Source organism: Octodon degus, unplaced genomic scaffold, assembly GCF_000260255.1.
Source record: "Octodon degus isolate 3935 unplaced genomic scaffold, OctDeg1.0 scaffold00310, whole genome shotgun sequence".
Lineage (NCBI taxonomy): Eukaryota > Metazoa > Chordata > Mammalia > Rodentia > Octodontidae > Octodon > Octodon degus.
The window spans coordinates 834,683-847,642 of NW_004524886.1; the positions used below are offsets into that span (position 1 = coordinate 834,683).

General features: G+C 55.3%; 1 protein-coding gene across 6 annotated transcripts in view; it reads left to right on the plus strand.

Annotated features, from left to right (window-relative positions):
* The window catches only part of Znf496 (zinc finger protein 496), a 14,576-nt gene extending 2,091 nt beyond the window's left edge, over positions 1 to 12,485 (plus strand). For 4 of the 6 annotated variants that reach the window (XM_023707753.1, XM_023707756.1, XM_023707754.1 and 1 more), the window contains 6 exons: positions 2,816 to 2,892; positions 3,105 to 3,218; positions 8,253 to 8,385; positions 8,701 to 8,808; positions 9,050 to 9,163; positions 11,666 to 12,485. In XM_023707753.1, coding sequence (XP_023563521.1) covers positions 2,816 to 2,892; positions 3,105 to 3,218; positions 8,253 to 8,385; positions 8,701 to 8,808; positions 9,050 to 9,163; positions 11,666 to 12,192 — 1,073 coding nt within the window. In that variant the 3' untranslated portion in view covers positions 12,193 to 12,485. Of the gene's footprint in view, positions 1 to 2,815; positions 2,893 to 3,104; positions 3,219 to 8,216; positions 8,386 to 8,700; positions 8,809 to 9,049; positions 9,164 to 11,665 lie in introns of all 6 variants that reach the window. The other 2 variants (XM_023707757.1, XM_004647527.2) reach the window with 2 other exon arrangements.
* The last annotated feature ends 475 nt before the right edge of the window (positions 12,486 to 12,960 follow it).

Below are 12,960 nucleotides of genomic sequence, written 5' to 3' on the forward strand. Positions count from 1 at the left end.
TTTTGCGGTACTGGGGATTGAACTCAGGACCTTGTGCTTGCCAGGCAAGTGCTTATTCTACTGAGCTATCTCCCTGGCCCTGAATCTTTCGAGAGCTTGTAAAATGTTGAGCAGAGGCCTGAGCTGCCCACTGAGCTGAGTGGTCGCCCAGCATGCTCAGATGCATCAAGGGCAGGATGTTTGCATGGAAGGCAAGAGTGTCCTCCCAGCTGTGATTCAGCTCACGTTACCTATGCTGCCCACTACGATGCAGCTGGGGGCTATGGAAAGCGGGGGGGCAAGGTGGGGGACAGGAGTGGAGGCCTGTGCCAACCTACTCCAGGTGTGGCTCCACCGTGCCTGCGATGGTTGTGGCTGTGTGTCCCACCTGAGTGCCGAGACCATGGGTGGGATCAGTTCCTGGTCCTGGAACGATGACCTCCACACTGTAGGCCCCTGGGGTATGCCCTACCTTAGCGTAGAGAGGGAGCCTCCAGGAAGCCAGAGAGCCACTGGGGGTTTGCAGAAGTCTTAGCGCAGTGTATAATAAGGAGAAAGGAAGCCTGCAGGTTTCCATATGTGCCAGACAACCAGCTGGCTTCTCACCATAAAGTGCCTGCGTTGCCTCCTGCGTAAAGTCAAAAAAGGGGTGTGTGCCCACAGGGCTACAGACCAGGAATGCGGACAGATTTGTTTCCACAGTACAGAGGCTGAAGGCTTGTGCAGCAAGGTCAGCCAGCCTGGCACTTCCTTCTTAAATTTCACTTTTATGTACTTTGTCATGTAGGGGATTGAACTCAAGGCCTTCTCGTTGAGCTGTGCCCCCAGTGGAGATAGCACCCATCCTTTGGGCCCTTGATCTCACTTGGAATAGCACCTTGCATAGTTTCCCAGGCTGGGCTGGAACCTGCCACCCTCCTGCTTCCTTCTCACAGAGAGCTGGGGGCACCACCTGGCCTGCCTTGGCCATGGCTTGTCCTCACGTGCCCGTCTAGCTGTGTCGATGTGGGGCAGGATGCTGCATGAGGACCTAAGGACCGCATGTGGGAACACCTGCAAGGGCAGCCACACGCTGAGGCTCCTGGCTGGGCCGTGGGCGTGGCTGTGCGTGCACAGCAATGGCAGAGGGACACAGCGCTCACCCAAGTAGATGGTGTAGTGCAGCTGGGGTGTGCGGACACTGGGTCCCAGGGAGCAGACTGCAGGGACCCCTAGGCTAGGCCAGCGTCCAGCCTGTGTGAGCAGGGCACGTCCATGCCCGGCGCTGGCGGTTTGTGATGGGCAGAGCTGCCTGCCCGAGCTCTTGCCCCTGGAGATCACCTCGCAGCTGTAGCTGTGTCTTGACACGCCGACCCCAGTGGAAAGTCATTTGGGTTGGGTCACCAGGTTCCCCTAGGCAGGCCCAGTGCCTCCCGGGGCAGTGAGGAGCTCGGACCACAGGGAGCAAGCTGGGCATAGGCACGCCGCTGAGTGGCCCGAAGGCGGAAGCAGTGGCCGCTGGGGGATGAGCTGGCCTCAGCCACCTCAGCGCATGCTGTACCACTGTGTGCTGTGTGTGTATGTGTACATATATGTAGTTTTAGGGTGCTGAGGATTGAACTCGGGCCCTTGTGCTTGCTAGGTGGATGCTCTGTCATCAAGCCTGGCTCCCACGCCTACTTCCACTTTTTAGGGTGGCATGTTGAAAATGCGTGTACTTAAGATGTACAATGTAGCTTGATAACTTTGACGAGTAATTAAACAAGTCTAATTAATGTGCATTCATACATGCACTTGCTCTATTTTGTGACAAACACACTCTGCTCTCAGCAATTGCCAGTGAATAATGTGCTGTCAATTGCAGTCATTCCTCCTGTCTGACTGAAGCTGTCCCCTCCTTGGGCTCCAGCAGCTGTCCCCATCTTCTGGTCCTCAGTAGACTCCAGATCGCACTCAGGAGCAAGGTCCTGAAAGTGTGTCTCTCTGTGCCTTCACACAGTATCCTCCCAGATGACAGGACCCACCTTGTTGCAGGCTGTGTAATATTCCACCCTGCGTGCATACCACATTCACTTTGTTCAGTGGGTTGGTTGGTGGCTGGTTATTGGGAACAGTGCTGGAGTCGGCATGAGCGTGGCTCTCAGTCGTGAGTGTCTAAGACTGAGAGGCCTCAGCAGCTCTTGAAGTCACGTGTGCAGGAACCTCTTGCTGCATTCCTGTGGTACAGAGCAGCTTCTGTCCCTGGGCAGTGGGCAGCTCCCCTTCTGCCCTCACCCACCTAGGGAGAGGCCTCATCTTGGAACTTTGCACATCCAGACTGCCACATGAGTTTATATTTGAAAGTAACCCTGTGTGGCACCAACCCCGGGGTAATTCCCATCACCAGCAGCCTTGCTTTCCTACTTTTTTTTTTTTTTTTTTTTTTTGTGGCCGGCTCAGCCCGCCCTGGAGGTGGGGCTGGTGCGGCATGTGATGCTGGGGATTGAACAGTGGTGTCCCCCCCCCCGCTTTTTTTTCCTTTTTTTGTTTGCTCTTGTTCTTTGAGATAGGGTATCATTTTGTAGTACAGGCTAGCCTTGAACTCATAGCGATCCTCTTGCCTCAGCCTGCAGAGTGCGGGGCTCCACAAGCATGCAGTGCCCGGCCTGTTTCCCTGTGGGCGGCATCTGGCTGTGTCACGGGCTGCGCTCAAATCCTGGCCCTGGCCAAGGAGCGCGCCTGCCGCGCTTGGTGGAGTGTGCGCATGCGCGTGCCGAGGGCTGCGATCCCAGCTGTCTCAGCACTGTCTTGACGTTCCAGTGGAGGTGGGTGTCGTCGGCCATCGGGGACCTCAGGCCCAAACGCCTTTCTCTTGCAGCTCTGGAGGATGCGTGCCTTCTGCAAGAGGACAATTTGGGGGACGCGCAGCAGGTGGTCACCTTCCCACTGCCCTTGGTGAGTGTTGTGGACACGCAGGGAGTGGACCCTGGGCGCCCTCCTGAAAGCTGGGCGCGCCCTGGCTCTGGCTTCACAGCTAGGTGTTCCTAGTGCGGTAACAGCGTAGGTGACTGTCGCGCAGGGGTATGGTGGTCCCAGACTCTCTGGATTCCCGTGACTGTGTGTGGCCCATCGGCCACTGTCCAGTCGGGATCCTTGAACTCCCACAGGCAGAGGGACAGTTTCCACAGGATCGAGGTGGACACCCAGCCAGGCCTCTGGCTCCCAGCTGGCGCCAGCAGCACAGGAAGCATGGAGTCCCCTCACTCCGGCAGCCACACAAGGTGACCAGGATGGTCGCGCCTTGGGTTTCTCGGAGGTTGAGTTCTTTGCGTAATGAGATGCCCCACAAAGTCCACCAGCCCGCTCACATCCCTCAGGCTCTGAGCACGCTGCTGGCTAAGCCTTCTTACTCTAAGAAAACTGTAGCTAAACATTCAGTTGTAAGAAATAATGCAAGTGTCCCTTGGGGTTTTTGTTTGTTTTACTCAGTAGTAAATTGTGTGGTTAAAAAAAATCTCTCTTGTGCTGGCGTGGTGGCACACATCTAATCTCAACGCTCTGAGAGCCTGAGGCAGGAGGGTCACAGCTTGGGACCCAGCACAGGCAATTTGGTAACTTGGTGAAATTCTGTCTAAAAACTTTTTAAAGGCTAAGGATGTAGTCAGTGACAAAAAAGAAAAGAAAGTCGATTAAGCAGACCAGTTCCTACCATTTATTTTTCTTCAAAATTACTTCAACTTGCTTTATTTACTTCTGTGGGGATTCTAGGAGTTAGACCTGGGCCTTGCTCCTGTTGGGCTAGTAGCTTTACAGCTCCAGCCTTATTGTTAAATTTGATGTCAACATACTTGTTTCTAATGTGCAGAAATACAATTGGGTTTTTGAGACAGGGACTCACTATGCAGTATCAGCTGGTGACCTTGAATTCACTATGGAACCATACTGGAGGGGTACCTCCTGCCTCAGCCTCCCAAGTGCTGGGATTACAGGCATGTGCCCCCGTGCTTGGCTGGTTTTGGGTTTTTTTCCTTTTCTTTTTGAATTTACTTGTAAATTCAAAGGAGACTTAGAAAACAGGGTCCTCTGAGTTTTTCTGCTTTTTTTTGTTTTAGGATGCAGTCCTGTCCTCTGTACAAGACAGGGCTGTTTGTTTCCCACCATGTGTCTGCCTTCTCTTTTCTCTCATTTTTTGGCTAAAACACCCCCCACCCCCATAACAGGGTGAAAATGGGCATCTTTAGTGGAGTGGGACAGGACATTGAACTCAGGACCTCACGCTTGCCAGGGGCCCTGTGCCACTGAGCTAGGTCCCTAGTCCCACAGTGGGGATCGCTGCCTGGCCCCATCTTGGAGGAAAAGCGTTTGAGTTTCTCTGCTGAGTACTGTTGTGTTTTTTCAGTTCTCTTCATGGGATTGGAGAAGGACCCATTCCTGTGTTTCTTTGAGGTCGTATGTGTGAGCGCTGGGCTCTACGAAAGCCTCTCTGCCACTGTCGGTAGGGTGTCGGGAGTCCCCTTCCGCTGCCTGCTGTGGAGTCGCACCAGTCTGAGCCCTTTCCTGATGCCCAGCTTGAAGTCTTACTCGCACACTGCTGGGCTGTTTGCTGACACACGTCTGTATCCCCAGGTTCCTCTTCTGTGGTTCTCTTGTCTTCACTGTCTGCTTTGGGTATCGGAAACACGGGCTTCATCCAGGCAGACCGGGAGGTGCCTGCCTCTCTCACTTGCTGCAAGAGGCTGCAGTACTGCTGCGCTCAGCCTGCGACGGTGCCAGCGCAGTGGCCAGGGGCTTTAATGATGTCCTAAATTTCCTCAGCAGTTCTGAAGCTAACGTGCAGTTTCCCTGTGGGCGGGTTTTGCAGAGTGGCTTGTTTTCTATAAGCTGCCCAGTGTGCGTGCAGTTTTCTGAGGTGATGCTTGTGGTCCTTTTGTATCTGCAGTCTGTTGGGTCACCTCTGATTTACTCCCAGTGCCAGGAATTTTTGCATTCTCACTTTTATTCTTTATTAGTGTTGTGACAGATTATTTTTTGGTCCCATTTTCGTTGCTTACAATTTCATTGTTTTACTACTGAGTAAAACAAACAAAAACCCCAAGGGACATTTGCTCTTTCTCTTGTCTTCACTCTGCATGCTTCGGTCTGTTGCACTCCTTTTGAGGTTCTTAAGTTGGGAGTGCAGGGCTGCACACTCCCACAGGACTGCTTCAGCTTTTTTTTTCATCTTCAGTCATTTTGTACACTTTTAATTTCTGGTAAGTCTTCCTCTTTGAATGAAGGGTGATGTAGGGCCACTGTGTGGCTCTCCACAGACACAGGGGCTTTCCCATTACCTCTTTCTGTTACCATTGGTGCCTTGTTTGAGTCCATGGTCAGCAGAACTTGTGCTTCATGTGACTTCAGCTCTTTTACAGCTGGTGAGGGCTGTGTCTCCTGCTGGGTGGCGCCAAGCCACCAGTGTTCTGCCTGGTGACCTGCCAGGTGTCCGAGAGGGTAACAGGCTCTAGCACTGTGGCCCACAGGCACGATCCTCGGCTAGTGGTACCATCCACTTCCAGGTCACAGCTGTCTTCTGGCTTTGAGAGTGGGGACCCCCTGGGCTAGGGTTTGGTGTGTCTGTTCCATGTCAGCTGTATCATTTGCCGCCTCTCGCACCTCGCAGCTCCCACTGGGTGCATGGCCTCTGCGCAGGCCCCTTCATGGTCTCTGATGTTTGTATAACTTCTTTTAAGGACTACACACACGAGGGTTTCACAAGATAGTCAACCTACTGTTTGATTGTATTTGAAGTGAAGCTTTTGGGGGGAGGAGCTGGGGATCAAGCTCAGAACTTTGCACTTTCCAGGCAGGTGCTTATGCCACTGAGTTATCTCCCTGGCCCAAGCCTTTTTTTTTTTTTTAAATTAATTCTTTGTTTGGAAATTGTAGGTATACATAATGGTGACATTCATTATAGGATTTTTTTTTTTTTTTTTTTTTTTTTTTAAAGACAGGGTCTCACTATGAAGTTCAGGCTGGCCTCTAGCTCACTTTGTAACCCAGGCTGGTCTGAAACTCACAATGATCTTCCTGCTTCAGCCTCCCAAGTGCTGGGATTACAGGCATGTGCCACCACTCCTGGCAATCATAGGAAATTTGTACCTGTATATGATAGATCTTGATTCTTTTTCTCCCATCCCTCTACCCTCCCTCAACCAACCCCTTTCCCTCTCTTTATTCACAAAACTTGTATCCATTTCTTCTTTTTCATTCTTTTTTCTCCATCTTTCTTTTTCCCCTTTACCCCTCCCCAGTTCCCTGCTTTTCTTTCCTTTTATTTATTTATTTTTATTTAGGACAGGGTGTGCAGGCTCTCACTGTGTAAATCAGACTCTTAGTGATCCTCCTGTTTACAGCCTCCCAAGTGCTGGGATTACAGGCTTGCACCACCACACCCAGTCTCAATTGCCCTCTCGGTACGCCCAGGGGCGGGGCCTGCATGGCAGGCTGGGGGACTGAACTCATGGCCCCTGCATCTGCCTAAGCAGGCCCATTAGTCTGCTGAGCTATTCGACCGGCCCATTTTGTTGTTGTCGTCTTCTTGAGGCAGGGTCTCGCTGTGCAGCTCAGGCTGGCCTCTGACTCAGTGACCCTCCTGCCTCAACCACTCGCATGCTGGGATTCAGGCGTGCACCACTGTGTCTGGCCCCAATTCACCTTCCCATTTGAATATTTTCTTCATATTCCACAGAGTCTGTTATACATTTTGCTTCTTATTTAAACTTTCAGCTTCTCACTCCAGAGAAGGAATGTGGTATTTCCCTATGTGTGTTCAGTTTACTAAAGTGAGGTTCTTTTTTTGTGCCAGGCGTGGTGGGGCATAACTAATCCCAGCACTCAGGAGGCTGAGGCAGGAGGACCATTTTGAGTTTGAGACCAGCCTGGGCTGCAAAGTGAGCTGGAGACCAGCCTGACCTGCATTGGGAGACCCTGTCTCAAAAAGACAAAAAAGGAAAAAAGAAAGTGAGGTTCTTTTCGATGACACAAGCTTCATTGTAAGGTTAGGTGGTTTGGGAGAGTTTTCGTTTACTTTGCTTTTGAGGTCGGCAGCTCAGCCCAGGGCAAGTGTTCTCCACAGTGGTGGGGTTTTTGTGTGTTTATTTTTTGCTCTTTTCAGTTTTGACACAGGGTCTCACTGAGTTGCCAGGCTGGCTTCAAACATGTGACCCTCCTGCCTCAGCCTTATGAGGAGTTCGGTTCCATCCATTCTCTTAGTTGTTTTTTCTGCTGGACACAGATGAGCTTGTTTCTCTTCATCTGAGGAGGTCTTACTTTCCCCTCCTTTTCTGAAGGAGAGTTCCAGCAGTGTCCCTGGTGACAGTTCTTTGCACTTGTGAAACTTACTGTTGTACCTTTTCTTTTCTTTGTTCTTTTCTTTCTTTCTACGTTTGTTTGTTTGGTTGGTTGATTTTTGAGACAAGGTCTAGATATGTAGTTCACACTGGCCTTGAACTCACACTGGAGCCCAGGCTTGACTCCTATTTTGCTGAGATCCTCCTGCCTGAGCCTCCCAGGCTCTGGGATTCCTGGTGTGTACCACCTTACTGGGCTCTTGTGCTATTTCTCTCTAGCCTCCAAGGCTTCAGGGAGAGCTCTACAGTCTGATAAATTTTACTTTATCCTCCTGAAGGAAAGTGATGTTTTCCTGTGGCTGCTTTTCAGATTTCTTTTTTGCCTTTAGTTTTCAGGAGGTGAATCTGCTGAGTTCTGCTGTGAAGTCCTTCAGATTAGCCTATTAGGATGCCTGGCTTCATGAAACTCTAGGCTTAGGGCTGCAAAGGGGAGTCTTAGATCTGTTGTGGTTTGGCAGGGAGTGAAGCTGTCCCAGATGTCCCAAGTCTATGCCCTGAATTCTAGTCGGACCCAGGCCGCTGAGTCCACAATGACTTCACACGTTCCCTCTGACTCTGCAAGACTGCTGAGTCTTCCATGTCCATCCCCGGCCCATGGCCTCACTGTCTGTCTTGAGTTTGAGAGCTGCTTCTTGGTGTGGAGCCAGTTTTTAGCTCAGTAGATATTGGGTGGCATCCAAATTTGGGTCAGCTGTCTTGGTTCGTCCTACCCACAGGAAGGGCGCACCTTTCTCATGTGGCCATGGGGACCAGCCAGCCACAGCGCCAGGCTCTTAATGCTGAGCTCCGTCCTCTTGTTGACCTGACTCCAGGTGGGGCAGGGGTAGGGGTGATGTGGACACCACAACCAGCCACTGCCTCGGACCCAGAGACCTGTGTTGCCTGCAGTAGCCTGGCCCAAGCGCGAGCCCTGTCCTGTGCTTGCAGACCCGTGCATCCCCGTTTAAGGACATGATCTTGTGCTTCTCTGAAGAAGACTGGTCCCTCCTCGACCCCGCACAGACTGGATTCTATGGGGAGTTCATTATCGGCGAGGACTGCGGGGTCTCGGTTCCCCCTGGTAAGGCTCTGGCTGCCTGGAGAGCAGAGTCACCAGGGCGCAGCTTGCAGCCTCTGTATAGGAAGGGCTGCCTAGGTGTCAGCACCTGGTATTCTCATAGACTCGACCCCCCCCTTGGCCCTGCCCCATGCTTGGCTCTGCTGCTCCCCACCCCTCTCTGTTGGCCTGACCTCTCCCACCCTGCTGACCCCAGTGCCACAACACTCTGTGGCCGGCTGCTTGCCTTGAGGCCAGTTGGGTCACCTGTTCCTGTGCTTGCTGTCCCTGTCCTCAGAGTCCCCAGATAACCAGGTGTGTCTACCCTTCTCTGCATAGACAACCCCGAGGCCCAGCCAGACCTCTCTCCCAGGGAAGACAGTGAGCCTCGGGTCCCAGAGCTGCCCGAGCTGCCAGGCAAGGAAGTGCTTCAGGACCCCTCTGTGGGTGAGTTGGGGAACCCACGGCTTCTTCTTGGGAGAACCCTCCCCACCCCCCCCCCGCTTACATGCTGTCTGGGACTCCATGGCTCACCTTCTCCAAGAGCAGGGACTCACCCTGCAGCCTGCCCCCACATGAGGCCCAGCCCCAGACCAGCTTGGTGGGCGGGGTTCCTGAGCACCCTTCTCATCCACGACCAGCGGGTTGTGGCCCTCGCACTTGACACTGTCCTCATCTTCTTGGGCAGACTTCCCTGGTCCACAGCCGTTCCCAGTGGAGGAGAGGAAAAGGTGGGAGGAGCTGCAGGTGCCTGAGTCCCAGGCCTGCCCAGTGCCCACTCTCGCTCAGAGCACCTGCCCAGGTAAGGGCTTCCAGCCTGGTGGGCAAGAGGATGCAGGCACGCATGTTGTCGGGCACAGGTGTGGGGGGGGGTTGGGGGGGTGTGAGCGGGGCCCAACATAGTCACCACCCCTGAGCAGGCTGCCCCCTTCCTGCTCATCCTGGGGGCTGAAGGCCACTGCCGCAGCCCTGCCAGGAGCCTGCTGAGTGCAGACCCAGCCAGCACCCCTCCAAGCCGAGCAGGACATAGCCAACTGCAGTGCCTCAGGTCCAGGCATTCTCCGGTCTGCCAAGCTCCAAAGCCGGGCCTCCCAGAATCTGCACAGAGGTGTCCAGGACCTGGAGGCCTTGGTACTTACACTGGCATGGCTTTCCCTTGGCTGCCTTCGATGGCAGGCACGACTCCATGTAGTATATAGGGGAGTTCTCAGGGTCCCGCCGTATCTCGTCACACACACAAGGGCCCCCAGTCCAGGGGCACCTTCTGTGGCACCCAGAGGTACCCAGGTCTCTGTTCTCCTCCCTTTACTGGGCACTGGGCTCTGCTCTCAGCTGGTGGTGGCTGAGGGGAACAGTGGGCTGAGCAGGCGCCTCCCTGAGATGTCCTGCGCTACTTGCCTGTTGCGCCTGCACCGAGGAACATCATTCCTCCTCTTGCTTCTGTGAGTTGTCTGTCAGTCTGTCTTCTTGCAGGCAGCTCAGCACTCCTGTTTGTTAGCTCTAGGTCTGTTTCTGTTGTCACTGACACCCTGTGCATTGGGCACTGTGTGTGACCCATAGTTCTGGTTCAAGGTCAGGGGGTCGCCAGAAGGCCCACACAGTGCAGGAAGAGACAGGAAGAGAGAGCCAGCAGAGCACTCCCACTACAGGGCCTCAGCCTCACCCGTGCAGGATGGGACCTCCTCCCCCCGGTGCTTTCCACATCCCACAGTGCCCCTCTGAGACAGCAGCACCTGGGTCGCTGGAGGGCCTGAGAACTGTCCAGCACCTCAGCCCCACCCCAGCCATGGGTGGCAGCTAAAGGCCGGGTGCCAGGCTTCACTCCATGTAAGCAAGGAGTCGTGCGCAGAGGAAGCCCAGAGCCCCAGGAAGGACAGATGCAATGGACACTAGGGCCCAAGGGGGCAGGGTGGCCCATCCCCCATGCTATGCTCCCTGCAGAGGTAGAGTTCGAGGGGACCACCGACACTGGGGGACAAGGCTGCTTTTCACTTCCTGTCTGCCACTGTGATCTGCCAGGAGGCTGTGCTGCTACAGGCTGCACCAGCCTCTTTCCTTCAGCTAGTTACTCTTAGGCTTTCCTTACAGCAGTGAAACAGGCAGATGACAGCTCCGCCCTCAGCTTCCTCCTCCCAGAGCTCCCTGGAAGTTGGAAGAGCCAGGCAGTGCCTGCACCACACACCTAGGGTTGCTCACCCTAAGCAGCGCCCCTTAGGACAGCAGTGCCTGCTTTGCAGGGAGCTCTCTGGGTCTCCCTCGGGGACCTCACCAGAGGTCACCTTGTCCGACATTGCCAGTGGTACCAGGTCCCTGTGACCAGACTCAAGTGTACTCATGCTAGAGGCCACGCATCCAACATGGAGGCGTCAGTGGGGCAGCTTCTTCACCTGCCCTGGTGGCTTGCAGAAGGCCGCCTTGTGTTGTGAGCCCCGTAGTCCTTCCTATCCATAGGAGGACACCAGTGACACCAAAAGCTCCTTTAGAAATCCTTCTGCCAGATGCTGTGTGGTCATGTGCTAAAGCACTGGTGTCAGGACTGAGCACCTAGCCTTGCTGGCCCCAAGCCCCAGCCCATGAGCTGGCCCGCCAAACCATGGCAAGCCAGACCAACTACAGCACCCACATTAGTGAGCGCTGAGGACACTGCTGGTTACAGGCCACCCACAGCTCACGGGAGCTGGGCTAGTACTTGTCACGCCGAGGCCTCTCCGGGTCTTCCCTGGGCACTTGTTCTCACCACGGGAAGGGGAGGGCATCATCGCAGGAGGCCTGCAGGCAGAGGAGCAGCCTGATCTTATCCCTCTGGCCCCTCCCAGCCACTCGCCACCTGGTGGCTGCCTGGGCCTGTCCTGTGACTCCCTGCGTGCCTGCTGCACCTGAGTCTAGGCCCCAGATCCCCAGGCCTCTCAAGCTGTCCTGGACCCAGCCCCTGAGCACCACACTTCCTGCCTTCACCACCTCTGCGGAGGTTGCTGGGCAGGAGTGTCAGGACTTCGGCCAAGGTTAGGAGACCCAGGCCTGAGTCTCTGACTGAGTGGTGACACTTGGAGGAGCGTGCCGAACTGCAGAGCCGGTATCTGCACCAGCCCCTTCTGGGCCACCTTGGTGTGACTAGGTGGAGGGCTGGCTTGTCTGTCTTCGACCTGCTGTCCTTCTGGAACTGGATCCTGTGGTCTCTTTCTGGTTAGGGGAGGCAGGGCTTGGCCGGGTGGGCAGAGCATGGAGCAGGGCCACGCCCACTGCGGTCTGGTCTTCAGTCATGGCGGTCCCGGGCACCCCTGACGCGCCCTACCGGTCTTTGCAGCTGCACCCGGCCCCACACCCCTGGAAGATGGCCTGGAGGAGGAGGTGACCATCGAGATCGTGCTGTCGGGCTCTGGCGACGAGGAGGAACGCAGCACAAGCACGCGCGGGGCCCAGGCTAAGGCTTATGTATGCCCTCGCTGCGGCAAGGCCTTCCGCTGGCGGGTCAACTTTGTGCGGCACCTACGCAGCGGAGACGGCGACAGTGTGGCTGGGCACCGCGGGACACACGAGGCTCCCCGGCCGCATCGCTGTGGGGCCTGTGGGCGCAGCTTCCGGCTGGCAGCACACCTGCTAGCACACCGCCGTGCACACCTGCGGCCAGGGGACAGGGATGCCAAGGACCCCGGGGATGCCAAGGACAATGGGGACGGGGACAGGCCGGCCGCACGCCGCCGCGACCTCCCTCAGGACCGCGCACTGCGCTGCCGCTACTGTGCCAAGAGCTTCGGGCAGAACTGCGGGCTTTTGCGCCACGAGCGCCTGCACATGAAGCGCCGCTCCAAGCAGGCGCTCAACTCCTACTGAGCGGCTAGGCCGCCCCGCCAGGTCAGGTGGGACCAGCGTTTCAGGCGCAGGGACACCACCTTCCCCACCCGCGGCCCAACACCTCACAGCCCATCCCTGGTGCCCCAGGCCCCTGAGGGGACAGTGGCCTCATGGCCCCAGGTTATCAGCTGGCCCTCTGTTTGCACCACAACTTTGAGGGCCACGGTAGGACAGGCCTTCAGGTCCTGCCCCTGACAGTCCAGGGTCTGCGGCTAGCAGCAGGCCAGCACCACGACTGCTCCTAGGTGCGATAATAGACAGCTCAGTTATGATTTGGGGTTATTCTTTTATTTTGGTTTGATTTTGTTTGCGGCACTGGGAATCAAGCCAGGGCCTTCTCACCGTGCCACATCCACACACAACTGCATACTTTCTAGGTTGTTGTCATTCTTTAAACTTAGAACCAGGATCTCACTAAACTTTCCAGGCTGGGCTCAGACTTGAGAGCCTCCTACCTCAGCCTCATAGCATGGCGGGATGGCAGGTGGGCACAGCTCACCCAGCCAGAGCTCCTATTTTAAGCTCTCACACACTTGGCCCAGCTCTTTTCTGTGCAGTGTGGAGGCCCTCATTATGTGTAGGTGGGGTAGCAGCCAAGCTGTCATCTGAGGGATGCTTGAGGGGCTCAGCTGTCAGGGTTCCTGGGTCCGGAGTTCTCTGCTCCACCAGTGACCCATGCCTGCACGTGTCCCCCAGAACTGGCACGCACTCCAGCAGAGTCCTCTCCACCCTGGCAGGTATAAGGAG